Source organism: Scyliorhinus torazame, chromosome 6, assembly GCF_047496885.1.
Source record: "Scyliorhinus torazame isolate Kashiwa2021f chromosome 6, sScyTor2.1, whole genome shotgun sequence".
Lineage (NCBI taxonomy): Eukaryota > Metazoa > Chordata > Chondrichthyes > Carcharhiniformes > Scyliorhinidae > Scyliorhinus > Scyliorhinus torazame.
Window position 1 is genome coordinate 44,217,255 of NC_092712.1, and position 22,133 is coordinate 44,239,387.

The 22,133-nt window shown below is 46.2% G+C and overlaps 1 protein-coding gene across 1 annotated transcript; it reads right to left on the bottom strand.

Annotated features, from left to right (window-relative positions):
- Nucleotides 1-3,064: 3,064 nt before the first annotated feature.
- LOC140425698 (gamma-crystallin N) lies at nt 3,065-15,537 on the bottom strand. Its single transcript, XM_072510189.1, has 4 exons — nt 15,403-15,537; nt 7,477-7,725; nt 5,991-6,136; nt 3,065-3,293 (listed from the first exon to the last, which is right to left on the bottom strand). The coding sequence occupies exons 1-4, from the start codon at nt 15,421-15,423 to the stop codon at nt 3,158-3,160; spliced, it is 552 nt and encodes a 183-aa protein (XP_072366290.1). The 5' UTR covers nt 15,424-15,537; the 3' UTR covers nt 3,065-3,157.
- Nucleotides 15,538-22,133: the final 6,596 nt, after the last annotated feature.

Genomic DNA, 22,133 nt, shown 5'->3' on the forward strand with positions numbered 1-22,133 from the left:
AACAGCTGCTGTTTTGTGCTGCTTAAACAGATCCGTGTCCTGGTAGATCTTATAACAAGAGCTCCCACGATTTTATAAAAAGGAGGAGAGTAGCTAAAGTAAATGCTGGCCACTTCAAGGTAGGAGAAGTGTCAGAGACATAGAACAAATATTTTGCGACCGTCTTCATGGCAGACGACACACATTATTAACCAGAAACACAGGGTAACCTACGGGTCTAATAAGAGTGAGGAACTTAAAATAATTCAAATCAACAGAGTAAAAAGTATTAGAGAAGCGAAAGGATCTAAAAGCCTATATCTCCCCAGGATTTGATGGCCTACATCCTCGAGTTCCAAAATATGTACTTGCAGGGTTAATGGATGTACTGGTGTTGATTTTCCCAAATTCCTTAGATTCTAGAATGTTTCCAGAAGATTTGAAGTTAACAGATGTAACGCTGCTATGCAAGGAAGGATCGTGAGAGAATAAAGGGAATTTTAACTACAGGCCTGCGAGCCTGACATCAGTCATGAGGAAAACGGAGGAATTTATTGTTCAGAATGTTAGGATAGTTACAGCATAGAAGACGATCATTTTGCCCGTTGAGTCTGTGCCAGTTCTCTTTAAGAGCAATTTGGCTAGCTTCAATCTGCCCTCCCCCCGCAGCCCAGCAAATTGTTCATCTGCAAATGCTTATCCATTCCCATTTGAAAGCCACAATTAAATCCACATCCCCCATCCTCCCAAGAAGCATAAACCAGATCTTAACTAATTGCTACATTTAAAAAATGTTTTTTCACATCACCTTTGGTTCTTTTGCCAATCACCGGAAATCAATCCTTTGGTTCTCAAACCCTCTGTCAAAGAGAACAGTTTCTCCCTATCTACTCTGTCCCAGATCTCTCATAAATACCTCTATCAAATCCTCTGAACCTTCCCTTCTCTAATGTAGCCTCAAAACCCATCCCTCATCCCTGGCATCATTTTTGTGAACCTTTTATACATCCTCTCTAAAACCTTCACATTGGGCTGGATTCTCCGCTCTCCAACAGCGAAATCATGTTTGGCAACGGGTCGGCGAATCCATTTTGACGCCCATATTGGGAGCGGCGCCGGTTTTTGAATTCTCCGCACCCTGAAAAGCGGCGTACTCCTGGAGTACGCCGTGCCAATTATCCACCACCTCAGGCCATTGCCTGAGGCCCACCTCGCGATGCTCCGTCCCCGACCGGCCGAATTCCCAACGGCGTGAGTTATGTGTGCTCACACCATTCGTGAACTTGGCATGGCGGCTGCGGACTCAGTCCGGGTCCGCCACAGTAGAGGGAGGACCGATCGGCGGGCAAGGGTTGCTTCATTCGGGGCTGGGAGCACGGTGGGCGGGCGGCGGTCCTGGTCCTGGGACCACTACTTTGGCGGTCCAGGTCCGTGGACTGAGTCCACCATGGAGCACGGCTTGGCTGCTGTGCGCATGCGCGGTCTCTGAATGGGAGGTGCTGGGGGTGTAATACACCACTGTTTTCCCGCCAGCGTGGGGACTTAGTCTCCAAAACGGAGAATCCTGCCCATTGTGTTCTAAACTGCGGAGCCCAGAACTCGGCCTAATTCTCCAGTTGAGCCCAGCCCACTGTTTTACAAAGATTCATCATAGCGTTTGTACTCTATTTGTAAAGACCAGGACCCTTGTGAACTTTTAACCACTAATTGCCACCTTCAATGATTTGTACACGTATAACTCCAACTCACTCTCTCTTCCTAGAACCTCTATAGATTTTTTTACTTTGTTTATGTTGCCTTTCCTCTTTCTTCCAATCAAAATGTATCACTTCACCGGTGTATACTTTCTGCAGTTCAAAAGACAATTGTTCACCATTAATCTCTGTTTCCTGCCACTCAGCCAACTTCGCATCCATGCATTTGTTGCCTCTTTTACCCAAAGAGCCTCAACAACCCTATTGTGTGGAACTTTATCAAACCCCTTTTGGAAGTGCATATACACCACATCAGCCGTGTTATCCTCATCCCATCTCTTTTGCCTCATTAAAACAATTCAATCCTCCACTCCCTCTCCCAGCTAAAACCTCTGCTTCGTAGAATCATAGAATAATACAACAGAGAGGTTCGAGCAGGGGTGGGTAGTCATTCAGTCCACTGAGTCTGCACCAGTCCTTCGAAGAGCAATCCAGTTCGCCCAACTCTGGTGCTCATTCCACATACCTCTGCAACTAACCTCCCATTGACAGACAAAGAGGCCATCAGACTCTGTAATGGGCTAATGGCTGGTCAGACATGAGTGTCCAGAAGGACAATGGATCTGGGGCGTGGTGTGTATTCCCACTGACAAGTTTACATCTGACTGGGACAATGTAACTAGACCAGGGGTGAGCCTATCCCTTTGACTCCATGCTAGCATTATTTTCCCTCAGTCGATTTAACCCCCCTAAATTGCCTGCTCATGCTCCAATCTCACTTCTGAACCCAATTCCCCTATACTTTCCTCGCATTGCAACATTTCCTTTTGAACATAGAACATAGAACGTACAGTGCAGAAGGAGGCCATTCGGCCCATCGAGTCTGCACCGACCCACTTAAGCCCTCAATTCCACCTTATCCCCCTAACCCCCTAACCCAATAACCCCTCCTACCTTTTTGGACACTAAATGCAATTTAGCATGGCCAATCTATCGAACCTGCACATCATTGGATTGTGGGAGGAAACCAGAGCACCCGGAGTAAACCCACGCAGATACGGGGAGAACGTGCAGACTCCGCACAGACATTGACCCAGCAGGGAATCGAACCTGGGACCCTGGCACTGTGAAGCCACAGTGCTACCCACTGTGCTATCGTGCTGCCCCATCTGGGGAAGGCCGCTATCGAGTTTCCTCCACCCTATCAGGCAGTGCATTCCAACAGCTAACCACTGGTCCCGTCAGAAGGTTTTTCCTCGCATCTCTTCTATGGAAACACAAGTTCTTATTGAGGTTGAGCTTCTTCACGTCTCCAAACAAGATTCGGCCCTGCTCTGAGACCTATCTTCAATCCAGTGATCTAAATAGAAAAGAACACACGTGGCCATGAATGATTTTTTTTTTAATATAGTTTTATTGATTTTGCAGTTTTGAATGTTGCTGGTCTAGGCTTGATCTTGGCAGAAAGAAGCATTTGTAGCTTGCTAGAAGTAGTTGACCACCCTTCGCAAGGACTGGATGTTTCCATTTTGTGCCTGCCACTCTGAGTGCGAGTGGTAATATCCTCGTTCCACAATGTACATTCTACCCCGGTAGTTAGGTTCATCGTACAAAACCCAGCTGTGGATTGGAGGGGAGAAATGGCAAATAGTTAAATGGCTGCAGAATGAAAAAGATTGAATCATGATGCTAGATTCTATAGAGTAGGTTTGCACGCATTCCTTTTGGTAAAATATTAGTTAGCTGGTTGGCTCATGCAAACAAATTTAAATTCCCATAAACCATAAGACCAGACATAGGAGCAGAATTAGGCCATTCGGCCCATTGAGTCTGCTCCGCCATTCAATCATGGCTGATATTTTCTCATCCCCGTTCTCCTGCCCTCTCCCCATAACCCCTGATCCCCTTATTAATCAAGAACCTATCTATCTCTGTCTTAAAGACACTCAGTGATTTGGCCTCCACAGCCTTCTGCGGCAAAGAGTTCCACAGATTCACCACCCTCTGGCTGAAGAAATTCATCCTCATCTCTGTTTTAAACTAAAGTTACTCCATGATATGCTCAAGCCTCTAGAGTATGGAAGATGCGACGGAGTGTGGGGAGGAGGAGGGGATCGAATTGAGGAGTTTGAAAGGAACTGATAGCTCAGACAGTCGAGAACTATTTCCAAGATGGGGCGAGTCCAGAATGAGTCCAAGAAGTCTAATTTCAACCATTCAGTGGTGAGGTCAGGAAGTCTTTCTCCGCCCCAAGTGGAAATCTGAAAGTCTCCCCCAAAAGGGTTGTTGAAATTGGGGCAGGGACCATATCAAGAGTGAGAATGGTCAGTTTTTATTTTTGTCAGGTAAGGTATTAAGGGTTGCAGAAGTGAGGCAGATCAATGGAGTGAAGATACAACTCACCATGACCTAATTGAACGTGGGGCAGACTGGAGGGGCTGAGTGGACTACTTCTGTTCCTGGCGGGATTTTCCAGTCTTGCCGCAGTGGGAGCGGGACTCTAAAATGGAGCAAGCCATTGACTTCAGCGGGGGTGGAAAGTTCTCCCGGTTTGGAGGCGCAGTAAAATCTGTCCTCCCCCGTGTTCCCCGATGCCAATTGTAACCGCGGAACTAGGGTATGGCGAGTGGCAGGGGTCTGTTATTGTCAAAAGACATTTTATTGGGTGAGCTTCTAAATTATAATTTACTATTTCAAGCTGTGGGGTGACTTGTAACACATTAAAAAAGTGGAATTGAAAATCATTCCATTGAAGTAGCAAGGATGGGACAAAGGCAGGACAAATGGATTTGAAGTACACATCAGCCATGAGCAAGGTCGATGAGCTAAATAGCCTCCTCCTGTTGTTATGTTCTTTTCCGAATGAGTCGCTGGGCTCTGCTGAGTTTGCCTTGTTTCTGTCGTGTGTTGCCCATTTGTAGAGGGGAGGTGAGCATTTGTTAGGCCCACTCCCAGTTATGTCCTTTTGCCGTGCTTCTGGGGCTAGTAATGGGATACCTTGCAAATTCTACCCTGCTCATCTATGCTGGGCCCAACTGGGCCTACAAGTGCTGAGGGCTACGGATCCATTTGGGGTCGAGGAAAGATCAATGCAGCTTACACGCAATTGATACCTAAGGGCATGTTCCTGTTCGAAGCGAAGGCCAGAGGGATTGCGGCACAGAAGGAGGCCATTTGGCCCATCAAGCCCATGCCAGCAGGTCCCAGTAAGTAGATTCAGAAAAGGTTTCCCAACTCTCGCCTTTGGTCCGATGAGAATCTGGGGTCACTCCCCTCAGAGAAGCAGGGTGGTATCCAAATTCCCTGCCGCTGCACGCTATCCGCAGGCATTAAACATCCTCTCTGAATATTTAGATGCTGCCCTGCACTGGGATTAGTGCCGGGGTCACTAGTTAGCCACGGACCCATTAATCCCATGGTATTATTTCATCAGGGGTGCAGGAATAGAGATTCCCGGGAAGTTGGGGTGGGGGGGGTTCACAAGTACAAAACTCTGAAGGTGACCAGTTAACAAAGATTTGTTCTTTAAAAAAATTACCCTGGATTTTAGTCTTTCAAATGGGAAGCATGGAATATAAAAACAAGGAAGTTATGGCAACCCTTTATAGATTGCAGGTTAGAGCTCAGCTACGGTATTGTGTCAAATTCTGCCCACCACACTTTAGGAATCATATTAAGGCATTTAAGCGAGCAAAGAGGAAATATTTAACAATGGTACCAGAGCGACGGAATTCAGTTCCGTGGAGGAGCTTGGACAGTGCTCCTTGCAACAGAGAAGATTCCAGAGAGGTTTTAGAATTATATTTTACTGGAGTAGATAGGGATAAATTGTTTCCACTGGCAGGAGAGCCTGAAATCAGAGGGCCCAGATTTAAGACAATTGCAAAAACAGCCTGGGCGGTAGATGAGAAATAATTTTACTCCGCAAGCTGATATGGCCCACAATATACTGCCTGAAAGAAGCAGATTAAATGCTAACTTTGCGAAGGAAATCGGAGATATGTTTATGTGAGGAGAGAGTGATCAATTGGGCAGCTCTTCCAGGGAGCTGGCACAGACACAGTGGGCCGAATAGCCTTCTCCTGTGGTGTACAATCCTACGAAGCGGCTGTCCTGCCCCCACCACACTTTTATCTCTTCAATAAGATCCATCAATTTAAGTTGTGGCGGCTGTCTTCAGAGAGAATTACCACCAGTCCGTGCATTTCATTTTACGTTTTCCAATAAATTCTAAAAAGGTCGACTTCCAAAACAAAGAATGAAAATGTTATTTACGTCAGGTAAGGGCTTCAAGCCGAGGGGGAAATCAATACTTACGCTCCATCGCCATAAACCCGGAGGGAGTTGACGCACGTCTTGTTCCAGCCTCTACCCTGGAGGAATGGACAATCCTCACAGAACTCCATGCACTGGCCTTTGAAGTCACAGTTCTCAAACAGCTCAATTCTGTAATGTTCGCCGTGCTGAAACAACAGGTCAGAAGCAAAGGGTGAGCAGGTTCATTAATCCTGGAAAATTCTGGGTGCTGACAGCGTATTGGGACCTCGGCTCCAGCATGGCAAAGCTAAGAACAGGAATAGGCCATTTGGCACACCCATTTGAGCTCTGTTAGCTCCAGCAGTTCACAATTTGAGGTTACAGGGATAGAAATCAAAGCATAATCAACATTTTACCGACTGATCAGAGAGTATTACAAAGAACAATACAGTGTAGGAACAGGCCCTTCGGCCCTCTAAGACTGTACTGGACATGATATCAACCTTGTCCAAAACCCTTGGCACTTCCTTGTGCAGTATCCCTCTGTACTCATCCCACCCATGGATGCTTTCAGTGGGTAACTCTCACCCCACAACCCAAAGATGGGCAGGTGAGGTGGCTTGGCCACGATAAATTGCCCCTTAATTAGAATTTTTTTTTAAAATAAATTTTTTTAAACATACTCGTATTTAACATTGATAAATAACATAATAATAGTAATAATCACTTATTGTCACAAGTAGGCTTCAATGAAGTTACTGTGAAAAGCCCCTAGTCATGGAGAACGGGGAAACGTCCTTAGTAAAATGTGTAAACTTGGTGTGGAATTGGGTGTATGACGGGATTGGGTATTCATAAGGTCATAGAAATAGGAGCAGGTGTGGTCCATTCGGCCCCTCGAGCCTCCTTCGCCATTCAGTAAGATCGTAAATAATCTGATTGTGGCCTCAACTCCACCTGCCTGCCTGTCCCCCCTAACCCTCGACTCTCTTGTAGATCAAAAATGTACCTCAGCCTCGAATGCTCACTGACCCACCTCCGATGCTTGCTGGGGAAGGGAATTCCGAAGGTTAAGGAGCCTCCGAGACAAGAAACTCCGCCTGATCTTCATCTTAACTGGGAGACGCCTGACTTTTAAACTGTGCCCCCGAGTTCCAGATTCCCCCACGCGAACAAACATCATTGCAGATTCTACCCTGTCAGACTCCCTCAGAATCTTATTTCTTGCATGTGATGTCCTTGAACAAATGGGCTGAACGGCCTTCCCAAGACCACTGGAACTCTATGTTTTCACCACACAGGTGGCTGCGGTTGAAGAAGATGGCTCACCACCAGTTTGGGATTGGCAACATATGCAACACCCTCCCCTCCACCACCACCCCCGTCCCACGGCCCTGGCCAGAGACAAACCCAGAATGGATATCAATTGATACATATTACTGTGCGCGCTTGCACAGAACTTTCTCAACAATAGGACTGTGCTGAAATCCACTCTTGCAGGCCACTTCCGTTCTTGTCTTTGAAAGATTGGTGATTTTTAACATACCATTTTCACGGGTCTGCAAGATCCCATGTGGTCGTTGTGGGCATTCCAGCGGTAGAAGTCAGGGTACTCCCCTCGTTCGAGGATGTACTGATGCCCTTTGAAGTCAGGGTGATCGTAGCAGATCCAGGCACTGCTCTCCACCCGGATCGAGTTCACTCTGTTCATGAATCCCCTGTCCTGGAAGTTGTCGCAGTCTCCGCACACCTCCAGCTTTCTGCCGGTGAAACATTTCCCTTCGTAGAAAATGATCTGATGGAGAGAAAGAACACAGATGGCTTAACCAATGTCCTGGTCACGTAGTCAAATTTCCGAGTAATATCAAATCCAAAGCAAGATGGGGGTCTATCGAGCTAACTCGTGTGCCTCAGGGATCAGTGTTGGGACCGCAATTGTTTACAATTTACATAGATGATCTGGAGTTGGGGACCACGTGTAATGTGTCAAAGTCCGCAGATGACACTAAGATGAGTGGTAGAGCAACGTGTGCAGAGGACACTGAAAGTCTGCAGAAGGGTATCAATAGTTTAAGTGAGTGGGCAAGGGTCTGGCAGATGGTGTACAATGTTGGTAAATGTGAGGGCATCCATTTTGGACAATTATTTAAATGGTAAAAAATTGCGGCACGCTGCTGCGCAGAGGGACCTGGGTGTCCTTGTGCATGAATCACAAAAGGTTGGTTTGCAGGTGCAGCAAGTAATTAAGAAGGCAAATGGAATTTTGTCCTTCATTGCTAGAGGGATGGAGTCTAAAAACAGGGAGGTTATGTCGCAGCTGTATAGGGTGGTGGTGAGCCCACACCTGGAGCACTGTGTACAGTTTTGGTCTCCTTACTTGAGAAAGGATGAACTGACTCTGGAGGGTGTGCAGAGGAGATTCACTTGGTTGATTCCAGAGTTGAGGGAATTGGCTTGTGAGGAGAGAGTAAACTGGGACTATACATATTGGAATTTAGAAGAATGAGGGGGGATCTTATAGAAACATATAAAATGATGAAGGGAATAGATAGGATAGAAGCGGGGAGGTTGTTTCCATTGGCAGGTGAAACTAGAACTAGTGGACACAGCCTCAAAATAAGGGGAAGCAGATTTAGGACCGAGTTGAGGAGGAATTTCTTCACCCAAAGGATTGTGAATCTGTGGAATTCCCTGTCCAGTGAAGCAGTTGAGGCCACCTTGTTGAATGTTTATACAGCAAAGATAGACAGATTTTTGAACAGTAAAGGAATTGAGGAGTAAGGTGAGCGGGTGGGTAAGTGGAGCTGAGTCCACAAAAAGATCAGCCATGATCTTATTGAATGGTGGAGCAGGTTAGAGGGGCCAGATTGTCTATTCCTGCTTCTAGTTCCACATGAGTTAGGTGCAGGAGAAGGCTATCTGGCCCCTCGAGCCTGCTCCGCCATTCAATAAGATCTTGATTGTTCTGATTGTGACCCAAATTGCACATTCCTCCTACCTCCGATAACTTCTGACTCCCTTGTGAGTCAAGAATCTATCCATTTCTGCCTTAGAATTATTCTGTGATCTTGCCTCCGCCGCTCTCTGAGGGAGAGAATTCCAAAGAGTTTTGATTCTCTGAGTGAAACAAATTCTCCTCATCTCCATCTTAAGACCATAAGACATAGGAGCGGAAGTAAGGCCATTCGGCCCATCGAGTCCACTCCACCATTCAATCATGGCTGATTTCAACTCCATTTACCCGCTCTCTCTCCATAGCCCTTAATTCCTCGAGAAATCAAGAATTTATCAACTTCTGTCTTAAAGACACTCAACGTCCCGGCCTCCACCGCCCTCTGTGGCAATGAATTCCACAGACCCACCACTCGCTGGCTGAAGAAATTTCTCCTCATCTCTGTTCTAAAGTGACTCCCTTTTATTCTAAGGCTGTGCCCCCGGGTCCTAGTCTCCCCTGCTAATGGAAACAACTTCCCTACGTCCACCCTATCTAAGCCATTCATTATCTTGTAAGTTTCTATTAGATCTCCCCTCAACCTCCTAAACTCCAATGAATATAATCCCAGGATCCTCAGACGTTCATCGTATGTTAGGCCTACCATTCCTGGGATCATCCGTGTGAATCTCCGCTGGACCCGCTCCAGTGCCAGTATGTCCTTCCTGAGGTGTGGGGCCCAAAATTACTCACAGTATTCTAAATGGGGCCTAACTAATGCTTTATAAAGCTTCAGAAGTACATCCCTGCTTTTATATTCCAAGCCTCTTGAGATGAATGACAACATTGCATTTGCTTTCTTAATTACGGACTCAACCTGCAAGTTTACCTTTAGAGAATCCTGGACTAGGACTCCCAAGTCCCTTTGCACTTCAGCATTATGAATTTTGTCACCGTTTAGAAAATAGTCCATGCCTCTATTCTTTTTTCCAAAGTGCAAGACCTTGCACTTGCCCACGTTGAATTTCATCAGCCATTTCTTGGACCACCCTCCTAAACTGTCTAAATCTTTCTGCAGCCTCCCCACCTCCTCAATACTACCTGCCTCTCCACCTATCTTTGTATCATCGGCAAACTTAGCCAGAATGCCCCCAGTCCCGTCATCTAGATCGTTAATATATAAAGAGAACAGCTGTGGCCCCAACACTGAACCCTGCGGGACACCACTCGTCACCGGTTGCCATTCCGAAAAAGAACCTTTTAACCCAACTCTCTGCCTTCTGCCTGACAGCCAATCGTCAATCCATGTTAGTACCTTGCCTCAAATACCATGGGCCCTTATTTTACTCAGCAGTCTCCCGTGAGGCACCTTATCAAAGGCCTTTTGGAATCAAGATAGATAACATCCATTGGCTCTCCTTGGTCGAACCTATTTGTTATCTCTTCAAAGAACTCGAACAGGTTTGTCAGGCACGACCTCCCCTTACTAAATCCATGCTGACTTGTCCTAATCCGACCCTGCACTTCCAAGAATTTAGAAATCTCATCCTTAACGATGGATTCTAGAATCTTGCCAACAACCGAGGTTAGGCTAATTGGCCTATAATTTTCCATCTTTTTTCTTGTTCCCTTCTTGAACAGGGGGGTTACAACAGCGATTTTCCAATCCTCTGGGACTTTCCATGACTCCAGTGACTTTTGAAAGATCATAACTAACGCCTCCACTATTTCTTCAGCTATCTCCTTTAGAACTCTAGGATGTAGCCCATCTGGGCCCGGAGATTTATCAATTTTTAGATCTCTTAGTTTCTCTAGCACTTTCTCCTTTGTGATGGCTACCATATTCAACTCTGCCCCCTGACTCTCCTGAATTGTTGGGATATTACTCATGTCTTCTACTGTGAAGACTGATGCAGAGTACTTATTTAGTTCCTCAGCTATTTCCTTGTCTCCCATCACTAGATTACCAGCGTCATTTTGGAGCAGCCCAATGTCTACTTTTGCCTCCCGTTTGTTTTTAATGTATTTAAAGAAACTTTTACTATCATTCCTAATGTTACTGGCTAGCCTACCTTCATATTTGATCCTCTCCTTCCTTATTTCTCTCTTTGTTATCCTCTGTTTGTTTTTGTAGCTTAAATAGGAGTCTCTTATTTTTAAACTGTGCCCCCAAGTTCTGGTCTCTCCCACAAGGGGAAATATCCTCTCAGTGCCCACTCTGACTCTCACAATACGGTTCAATGAGATTCCTTCTCATTCTCTGAAACTCTAATGGCTGTAGGCACAATTTGGCCAACCTTACCTCTTAATATAACACCCCATCGCAGGTATCAACTGAGTGAACCATCTCTGAACTGTTTCCTAACGCATTCATACCCTTCCTTAAATAAAGTGACCAACACTATATACAGTACTCTGGATGTGGTCCCACCAATGGATTGTACAACTGAAGCAAAACATCCCTACTTTTATATTCCATTCCTCTTGCAATAAACAACAGCATTTAATTTTCCTTCCGAATCACTTGCGTACTAATTGTTTATGATTCCTGTACCAGGACACGCAGATCCCTCTGTACCACAGAGTTCTGCAATCTCTTTCCATTTAAATAACATGTATTTTTCGATCTCGAGAGGCAGAAACTTCATCTCTAATTTTCTGAAAAAGTTTTGCCCTTGAAGGTATTGTTCACAGCCAATTTCTCATTTGAAAGCCACTTTACTTGTGTGAATATTAATAGGAGTGTTAAAGAAGTAGAAAAGTGCCTTTCACATCCTCAAGGATATATAATCTTCATTTGTGTCACAAGTAGGCTTACGTTAACACTGCAATGAAGTTACTGTGAAAAGCCCCTAGTCGCCACATTCTGCTGCCTGTTGGGGTGCACAGAGGGAGAATTCAGATTGTCCAATTCACCGAACAAGCACGTCTTTCGGGACTTGTGGGAGCACCCAGAGGAAACCCACGCAGACACGGGGAGAACGTGCAGACTCCGGATAGGCAGTGAGCCAAGCGGGAATCGAACCTGGGTCCCTGTTGCTGTGAAGCAACAGTGCTAACCACTGTGCTAATATGCCGCTCTCAAAGGAGTCCCAAATTGAAGGATATATATTGGCTAAATGACCAGGGGAGAATACAGCTCCTCTTCGAAATATTGCTATGGGCCCTACTTGAAAGGACCCTCAATTTAAAGTTTAATTCAGAGGATAGTTACCTCCAACAGTGCAGCACTCCCTCAGTTCTGCATTGAAATGTCCATCTAAATTCAGGACTCAAGACTCTGAAATGGAACTTCACCACAACACCTTCAGACTCAGAAAGTGAGAGTGCTACCCACTGAGCCAAGGCCAACACCCAGCCTGACCCTGCCATCCCAAGACATCCATGCGCATCAACCTTCCAGTAGCAGTTACAGAGAAAGGAGTTATGAGAACCTTGCCTGATATTCTCCTGCCATGGTCCAAAAATACTGAGGCTGTCTTCCATCACTGCACATAGCTCGCAGACACAATAGAGTAGCCCCCCTCCGCTGTGTGGGCATTAGGATTGGGCTGAGATGCGATGCTCCTGCGGTCGAATAGGTCTACTTAGGTGAAAGGCTGGAGCAGATTCAGCACTCACGGGAGAGGAGCAGCTCAGAGCTGAGGTTGGAACATTGGGGTGGAGTGGCTTACTCGACCAGTGTTCACGTTTGGCCACCTTGGGACCTCACGGCCATGAGCTCATCCTCTCCAATCTCACCGCTGCTGTTCATGTCAAACTCAGAGTGGCAACAAAAGCCCAGAGGAGGAAATTATTTGCGGTCAGTTTTGGTTGGGTTCTGACAAACAAAATCGGCTGACTTCAAAGTGACTGGGGTGGTAAAGGGTCATGACCTCTCGACACCCCCCCCCCTCTCCCCCCCCCCCCCCCCCCCCCCCACCCCATCAACCCCCCACCAACCCTGCCATTTGTTCTGCCACTGGAGAGGAGACAATAATATTGGGTGGAAGTATGAGACAAAAGAAAATAATTTATACAACAGTTAAACAAATCTGAGAGGTGTAAGACGCACATTGTTAACATTTGAATAAAAATTCATGATTTATGACAAGGGAGATAAGCTTCATAATAACAGAATGATTGTTCCTGCCAGGGCTTGCTTTACAATTACAGTCAGCTGCTATGCTAATTAAGTTTGACTTGCCTCAAATATTACATCATTGACCTTCTCGCAGACCTGGAAGAAGGAACTGAGGACATTGTTGCTAAGTTTACAGATGATATAAAGGGATATGTAGAGGGACAGGTTGTGTTGAGGAAGCAGGAGGGCTGCAAAAGGACTTGGACAGGTGAGGTGAGTGGGCAAAGAAGTGATAGATGGAATACAATGTGGAAAAGTGTGAGGTTATGCACTTTGCAAGTAGGAATGGAGGCGGAGACTATTTTCTGAATGGGAAAAGGCTTTGGAAATCAGAAGTACAAAGGGACTTAGGAGTCCTAGTTCAAGATTCTCTTCAGGTTAACGTGCAGGTTCAGTCGGCAGTTAGGAAGGCAAATGCAATGTTAGCATTCATGTCGAGAAGGCTAGAATACAAGACCAGGGATGTACTTCTGAGGCTATGTAAGGCCCCATTTGGAGTATTGTGAGCAGTTTTGGGCCCCGTATCTCAGGAAGGATGCGCTGACCTTGGAGAGGGTCCAGAGGAGGTTCACAAGAATGATCCCTGAAATTAAGAGCTTGTTGTGTGAGGAACAGTTGAGGACTCTGGATCTGTACTCGATGGAGTTTAGAAGGATATGGGGAGATCTCATTGAAACTTTCAGAATACTGCGAGGTGTGGATAGTGAGGAGAGGGTGTTTCCACCAGTCGTAGAAACTAGAACCCGAGGGTACAGCCTCAGGCTGAAGGGATAATCCTTGAAAACTGAGATTAGGAGGAATTTTTCCAGCCAGGGGGTGGTGAATACAAAGAACAAAAAACAAAGATAAGTACAGCACAGGAACAGGCCCTTCGGCCCCCCAAGCCTGTGCCATTCGCGATGCCCTTCTGACCTTACTTGGTCCGTATCCTTCCATTCCCTCCCTATTCATGCACCAATCAATCTTAAATGTTGCTAATGTGCCTGCTTCCACCACATCCTCTGGCAGCGCGTTCCAGGCACCCACCATCTTCTGCATGAAAAACTTACCCCTCACATCTCCCTTAAACTTTCCCCCTCTCACCTTGAACCTGTGCCCCCTTGTAATTTCACGCTTGGAAAAAGCCTCTGACCATTCACCTTATGCCTCTCATAATTTTATAGAACTCTATCAAGCCTCACCTCAGCCTCCAGTGAAAACAATCCTGGTTTATTCAACGTCTCCTCATAGCCAACACCCTCGAGGCCAGGCAACACCCTGGTGAACCTCCTTTGCACTCTCTCCAAAGCTTCCATGTCCTTCTGATAATGTGGTGACCAGAACTGCACAAAATACTCCAAATGCGGAATCTGTGGAACTCTTTGCCTTAGAAGGCTGTGGAGGCCAATTCACTGAGTGTCTTTAATGCAGAGATAGATAGGTTCTTGATGAATGAGGGGATATGGGGTTAGGGGAGAAGGCAGGAGAATGGGGATGAGAAACACATCAGCCATGATCGAATGGCGGAGCAGGCTCGATGGGCCGAATGGCCTAATTCTGCTCCTATATCTTATGGTCCAACAAACCGATGTGAAAATCTGAAGCATGGAAGCAAATCAAACACAAACTCCATCTGTAGAGAGGCCTATGAGGAACAACACAGTCACTTCACCAAACTGTTAATTAAATCCACCCTGCGAGCCCTGAGGAACATTAGAAAGGAAGAATATCACCCTCCTGCCCCAAGCCCGTGTTTATTTAACTGCGACCAAACTAGGTCATTCTAGCCCCATTCTCTTTGGCCCTGGTGTTGTCCTGGACAGGGGCACACTTTGTGTAGGTTCTGAATTGAAAAGCAAACAAATCTCGCCATGAAGTAAAGTTTGCTTTGCTGCCCAACATAAAAATTAAACATCTTGCATTCACGTAACTATTTCACAACTTCGGAACGTTCCAAAGCACTTGGCAGGTAATGAAATGCTTTTGAAGCGTAGACGCTGTTGAAAGGTACGGAACACGGCGGCCATCTTCACACTCAACCAGCCCCCACAATGTGTTCATGACCAGATATACTGAGATTTAAGTTTAGTGACGCTGGTTGAGGAATAACTATTGCCCAGGATGCCGGGGGTGGGGAGGGGTGGGGGGTGGAGGGGGTGGATGGGAAGAGAACCCTCCTTGCCCCCTCCCCGCCCCGATTTTCTTTCAGACAGGGCCATGGGATCCTTCACATCCAACTGAGAGTCGGGCCCTCGGTTTTACCTCCCATCCAAAGGGTGGCACCTCTGACTAGTGTAGCACACCCTCGGCACTGCACAGGGAGCGCCAGCCTTGATTCCGTGCTCAGGCCCCTGAGGTGGGACATGACGAGGTGTAGGCCGTAGTTACAAATTGCACGATTTTTTTTTTAAAAGAAAGTCAAATAGTTGCCCACTTACCTTCCCAGAATACTGTGACATGTTGCTGCTGGATTTTGTCCAACTGAGCTAAATGCCAGAATGCTTTTTTGACAGCTGAGAATTATTGGACACCCCAATATATACCTCCGAGGCTGGGCGAAGTCCATCTCTCGCGAGGATTCCTCGTCAATGGAACTGCAAAGCGGGGCTGAAAAGATTTTGCTTCCCTCACCAAATCATTTGGAATGCATTCTGCTGACTCCGGGCCGCTGCAGACGGCTCAACAAAAGACTTGCTCAAGGGAGGGGATTATCGAGGATTAGCCCCCATTATTCAATGCCTTTAATCTGCTGGCGAGAGCTGGGGTTGGACTCATTCAGGAGGGGTATTGGCAGATGCCAGAATTTGAAAGAGCAAGTGTAATCTGTGTGTTAAATAAAGGGCAGGATGATTATGTCTGTGACAGTGGAGCTTGTACATCAGAGGTCAGTGTGTTAAATACACACCGTGAGCTCCTCTTTCAAACCCTCCCGAGGTGCGGCAGAGAGACCTAATCATCCAAAATGGAACCACAGAACAAAGCGTCGGGAGGGATCATTCAAAACTTGGGTAACGAGGCAGCACAGTGGCGCAGTGGTTAGCACTGCTGCCTCAAGGCGCCGAAGTCCCAGGTTCGATCCCTGCCCTGGGTTACTGTCCGTGTGGAATTTGCACATTCTCCCCGTGTCTGCATGGGTTTCGCTCCCACAACCCAAAAGATGTGCAGGGTAGGAGGATTGACCATGCTAAATTGCCCCTTAATTGGAAAAAATGAATTGGGTACACTAAATTAAAACAAAAAGGTGGTGGCTCTAAACTTCTGCAATTGTCTTCACAAAGCCCAGTTTATGGGAAGCTAATGTGGGTGAGCTTTCATTCACCTTCAAGGGGGGGCAGTATACCTATTTATGACAGTGTGTGGGACACATCGTGGGCCGATCCATATTCCGAGGCAAAAGCATGTATTTTTTTCATTTACGGGATGCGGGCGTCACTGGTATTCCAGCATTTATTGCCATCCCTAGTTGCCCTTCAGAAGGTGGTGGTGAGTTGCCTTCTTGAACTGCTGCGGTCCCTGATGTGTAGGTAAACCCACTGTGCTGTTAGGGAGGGAGTTCCAGGATGTTGCCCCAGCGACAGTGAAGGAACGGCGATATATTTGGGGCAGCACGGTAGCCTTGTGGATAGCACAATTGCTTCACAGCTCCAGGGTCCCAGGTTCGATTCCGGCTTGGGTCACTGTCTGTGCGGAGTCTGCACATCCTCCCCGTGTGTGCGTGGGTTTCCTCCGGGTGCTCCGGTTTCCTCCCACAGTCCAAAGATGTGCAGGTTAGGTGGATTGGCCATGATAAATTGTCCTTAGTGTCCAAAATTGCCCTTAGTGTTGGGTGGGTTTACTGGGTTATGGGGATAGGGTGGCGGTGTTGACCTTGGGTAGGGTGCTCTTTCCAAGAGCCGGTGCAGACTCGATGGGCCGAATGGCCTCCTTCTGTACTGTAAATTCTATGATAATGATTCTATGATATTTCCAAGTCAGGGTGGTGAGTGACTTGGAGGGGAACCTCCAGGTGGTGGGGTTCCCAGGTATCTGCTGCCTTCTAGATGGTAATAATCTTGGCTTTGGAAGGTGCTACCGAAGGAACCTTGGTGAGTTACTGCAGTGCACCTTGTAGATGGTACCCACGGCTGCCACTGTTCGACGGCGGTGGAGGAATTGAATGTTTGTGGAAGGGAGAGCAATCAAGCAGGCTGCTTTATCCTGAATGATGTCGAGCTTCTTTTTGTTTCATGCATATGCCCACTCACTCAGCCCTGTCCAAATCCCGCTGAAGAATCTCTGCATCCTCCTCACAGCTCACCCTCCCACCCAACTTTGTATCATCTGCAAATTTGGAAATACTACATTTAGTTCCCTTGTCCCAATATAATGTGAACAGTTGATGTCCTAGCACAGATCCCTGTGGTACCGCACTAGTCACTGCCTGTCAATCGGAAAAAGACGCATTTGTTCCAAGTTTTTGCTTCCTGTCTGCTGACCAGCTTTCTATCCATCTCAAGACACTACCAGTAATCCCATGCGCTTTAACTTTACATAGTAATCTGCTGTGTGAGACCTTGTCGAAAGCCTTCTGAAAGTCTAAATAAACCACATCCACCGGTTCTCCCTGGCCAACTCTACTGGTTACATCTTCAACAAATTCTAGTAGATTTGTCAAGCATGATTTCCCTTTCTAAATCCATGCTGACTTTGTCTGATTACACCACTGCTTTCCAAATGCTGTGCTATGAAATCCTTAATAATGGACTCCAGCAACTTTCCTACTACTGACGTTAGGCTCACTGGTCTATAGTTTCCTGTTTTCTCTCTACCTCCCTTTTTGAATAGTGAGGTTATATGAGACACCTTTCAATCTGGAACCATTCCAGAGTCCAAAGAATTTTGGAAAATGATCGTCAATGGATCTACTATTTCTAGGGCTACTTCCTTAAGGACTCTGGGATGAAAATTATTAGGCCCTGGAGATTTCTCAGTCTTCAATCCCATTAATTTCCCTAAAACCATTTCTCTACTAATAATAATTTCCTTCAGCACCTCATGAAAACCTGTGTTTGTCAGAACCTCTGCTACATTATTCATGTCTTCCTTTGTGAAGACAGAAGTAAAGTATGAATTTAGTTCCTCAGCCATTTCTTTGTTCCCTGTTATGAATTCGCCCATTTCTGACTGTAAGGGGCCTACATTTGTTTTTATCAATCTTTTTCTCGATACGTACCAAGATAAACTTTTACAGTCATTTTGATGTTCCCCGCTAGCTTACTTTCATATTGTATTTTACCCTTCTTAATCAATCCCTTGGTCTGCCTTTGCTGAAATTTAAACTGTTCCCAATCCTCGGGTCTATTGCTTTCTCTTGCTAATTTGTATGCCTCTTCTTTAAATCTAATACTATCTCTAATTTCCCTTGTAAGCCATGGTTTGGCCACAGTTCCCTTTCTACTGATGCGCCAAATAAGAAGAAACAATTTTTGGAGTTCACCCATTCTTTCCTTGAATGCTTGCCATTGCCTGTCCACTGTCCTTCCTTTCAGTAATGTTTCCCAGTCCATCATAGCCAACTCATGCTCATACCATCATAGCTACCTTTATTGAGATTCAGGATCCTAGTCTTAGAATCAACTACCTCACTATCCACCATGATAAAGAATTTTATCATATTATGCTCACTCATCCCCTAGGGTTCTCTCACAACAAGGTTGCCAACTAATCCTTTCTTATTGCACAACACCCAGCCCAAGATGGTCTGTTCCCATGTTGGTTCCTCAACATACTGCTCCAGAAAACCATCCCATACATAGTTCAGAAATTCCTCCTCAGATACTGAAGCAGTCTATGTCCAAATGCAGCAAGGTCTTGACAATATCCAGACTTGGGTTGACAAGTGGCAAGGAACATTCGCGCCACATAAGTGCCAGGCAATGACCATCTTCTACAAGAGAGGATCTAACCATTGCCCCACGATATTCAATGACATTACCATTGCTCAATCCCCCACAATCAACATTCTGGGGGTTACTAGTGACCAGAAACTAAACTGGACTCGCCATATAAATACTGTGGCTACCAGAGCAGGTCAAAAGCTCAAACCCCTGTGGCGAATAACTCACCTCCTGACCCCCCCCCAAAGCCTGTCCAGCATCTATAAAGGTCAGGACTGACAAAGCAGCCCCATTTGATTGCTACAGTGGCAGCCATGTGTACCATCTACAAGATGCAATGCAGGAACTCTCCTAGGTTCCTTAGGCAGCACCTTCTAAACCCATGACCACTGCCATCTAGAAGGACAAGAGCAGCAGATACCTGGGAACCTCACCACCTCCAGGTGGTGAGTTTCCCAGGTATCTGCTGCTTAAAGAGAGAGCTAAGACGAGCAAGGAGGGGACATGAGAAGTATTTGGCAGGAAGGATCAAGGAAAACCCAAAAGCTTTCTATAGGTATGTCAGGAATAAGCGAATAACTAGGGAAAGAGTAGGACCAGTCAAGGACAGGGATGGGAAATTGTGTGTGGAGTCTGAAGAGATAGGCGAGATACTAAATGAATATTTTTCGTCAGTATTCACTCAGGAAAAAGATAATGTTGTGGAGGAGAATGCTGAGCCCCAGGCTAATAGAATAGATGGCATTGAGGTACGTAGGGAAGAGGTGTTGGCAATTCTGGACAGGCTGAAAATAGATAAGTCCCCGGGACCTGATGGGATTTATCCTAGGATTCTCTGGGAGGCCAGGGAAGAGATTGCTGGACCTTTGGCTTTGATTTTTATGTCATCATTGGCTACAGGAATAGTGCCAGAGGACTGGAGGACAGCAAATGTGGTCCCTTTGTTCAAAAAGGGGAGCAGAGACAACCCCGGCAACTATAGACCGGTGAGCCTCACGTCTGTAGTGGGTAAAGTCTTGGAGGGGATTATAAGAGACAAGATTTATAATCATCTAGATAGGAATAATATGATCAGGGATAGTCAGCATGGCTTTGTGAAGGGTAGGTCATGCCTCACAAACCTTATTGAGTTCTTTGAGAAGGTGACTGAACAGGTAGATGAGGGTAGAGCAGTTGATGTGGTGTATATGGATTTCAGCAAAGCGTTTGATAAGGTTCCCCACGGTAGGCTATTGCAGAAAATACGGAGGCTGGGGATTGAGGGTGATTTAGAGATGTGGATCAGAAATTGGCTAGCTGAAAGAAGACAGAGGGTGGTGGTTGATGGGAAATGTTCAGAATGGAGTACAGTCACAAGTGGAGTACCACAAGGATCTGTTCTGGGGCCGTTGCTGTTTGTCATTTTTATCAATGACCTAGAGGAAGGCGCAGAAGGGTGGGTGAGTAAATTTGCAGACGATACTAAAGTCGGTGGTGTTGTTGATAGTGTGGAAGGATGTAGCAGGTTACAGAGGGATATAGATAAGCTGCAGAGCTGGGCTGAGAGGTGGCAAATGGAGTTTAATGTAGAGAAGTGTGAGGTGATTCACTTTGGAAGGAATAGCAGGAATGCGGAATATTTGGCTAATGGTAAAGTTCTTGAAAGTGTGGATGAGCAGAGGGATCTAGGTGTCCATGTACATAGATCCCTGAAAGTTGCCACCCAGGTTGATAGGGTTGTGAAGAAGGCCTATGGAGTGTTGGCCTTTATTGGTAGAGGGATTGAGTTCCGGAGTCAGGAGGTCATGTTGCAGCTGTACAGAACTCTGGTACGGCCGCATTTGGAGTATTGCGTACAGTTCTGGTCACCGCATTATAGGAAGGACGTGGAGGCTTTGGAGCGGGTGCAGAGGAGATTTACCAGGATGTTGCCTGGTATGGAGGGAAAATCTTATGAGGAAAGGCTGATGGACTTGAGGTTGTTTTCGTTGGAGAGAAGAAGGTTAAGAGGAGACTTAATAGAGGCATACAAAATGATCAGGGGGTTCGATAGGGTGGACAGTGAGAGCCTTCTCCCGCGGATGGAAATGGCTGGCACGAGGGGACATAACTTTAAACTGAGGGGTAATAGATATAGGACAGAGGTCAGAGGTAGGTTCTTTACGCAAAGAGTAGTGAGGCCGTGGAATGCCCTGCCTGCTACAGTAGTGAACTCGCCAACATTGAGGGCATTTAAAAGTTTATTGGATAAATATATGGATGATAATGGCATAGTGTAGGTTAGATGGCTTTTGTTTCGGTGCCGAAGGGCCTGTACTGCGCTGTATTGTTCTATGTTCTATGTTCTAAGTCACTCATCACCCAGACTTGGAAATGTATCACCATTCCTTCATTGGGCCAAAATCCACTCCCTAACAGCATTGTTGGTGTACCTGCACCTCGGGGACTGCAGTGGTTCAAGAAATCAGCTCACTGCCACCTTCTCAAAGGCAACTAGCGATGGGCGATAAATGCTGGCCTAGCCAATGACACCCAAATCCCGTAAATTAATTTTTTAAAACTTACTGCGATAGAAAGTTTTCGTGAACCCAATCTGAGAACATTTGCCCCTCCCCCTTTTACAGTACCACTACCTCAGCCTACATTTGAGTAATTAAAGTCCCCCATTGTAACTATCCTACAATGTTTGTATCTCTCTAATTTCCCTGCAGATTTGTTCCTCTACATCCTCCTCGCTAGTTGGTGGTCTGTAGACTACACCAAGGAAAGTAATTGCACCCTTTTTGTTCCTTAGCTCCAGCCAAATTGATTCTGTCCTTGAACCCTCCGGGACATCTCCAGCTCTCCCTAACCAACATCACCACTTCCCCTCCTTTCCTTCCTTTCCTGTCTTTTCTGAATATCTTGTACCCAGGAAAAGTTAACATCCAGTCTTGCCTTTCCTTGAGCCAGGTCTCTGTTACAGCAACAACATTGTAATTCCACTTGGCAACTGCATCTGTAACTCCCAAAACGTATTTACGATGTGGAGATGCCGACGTTGGACTGGGGTGTCTTACACAAGGTTAAAGTCCAACAGGTTTGTTTGCTTATTTACCACACTGTGACATTCACATACATATTTGTAGTAGCCCTGATTTAGACTAAATTTCTTTCTCCCTTACTCCGACTCCACATATTAACTTTACTAGTGCGATCTGAGGGCAGCACGGTGGCACAGTGGTTAGCCCTGCTGTTATGGGCCAGGGATTAGAGAACCCCAAAGTGTATCATGAAGTTCACCTGACCCACAACTTTTAATAGATTGTGGTATG

Bases quoted from the DNA above. Each gene is read 5' to 3' on its own strand.
- LOC140425698 (XM_072510189.1), bottom strand. From the start codon at position 15,423: ATGTCACAGTATTCTGGGAAG. The intron at 7,726-15,402 runs GTAAGTGGGCAA...TCTCTCCATCAG, and splicing joins TGTCACAGTATTCTGGGAAG to ATCATTTTCTACGAAGGGAA. The intron at 6,137-7,476 runs GTATGTTAAAAA...CTGTTGTTTCAG, and splicing joins CTTGCAGACCCGTGAAAATG to CACGGCGAACATTACAGAAT.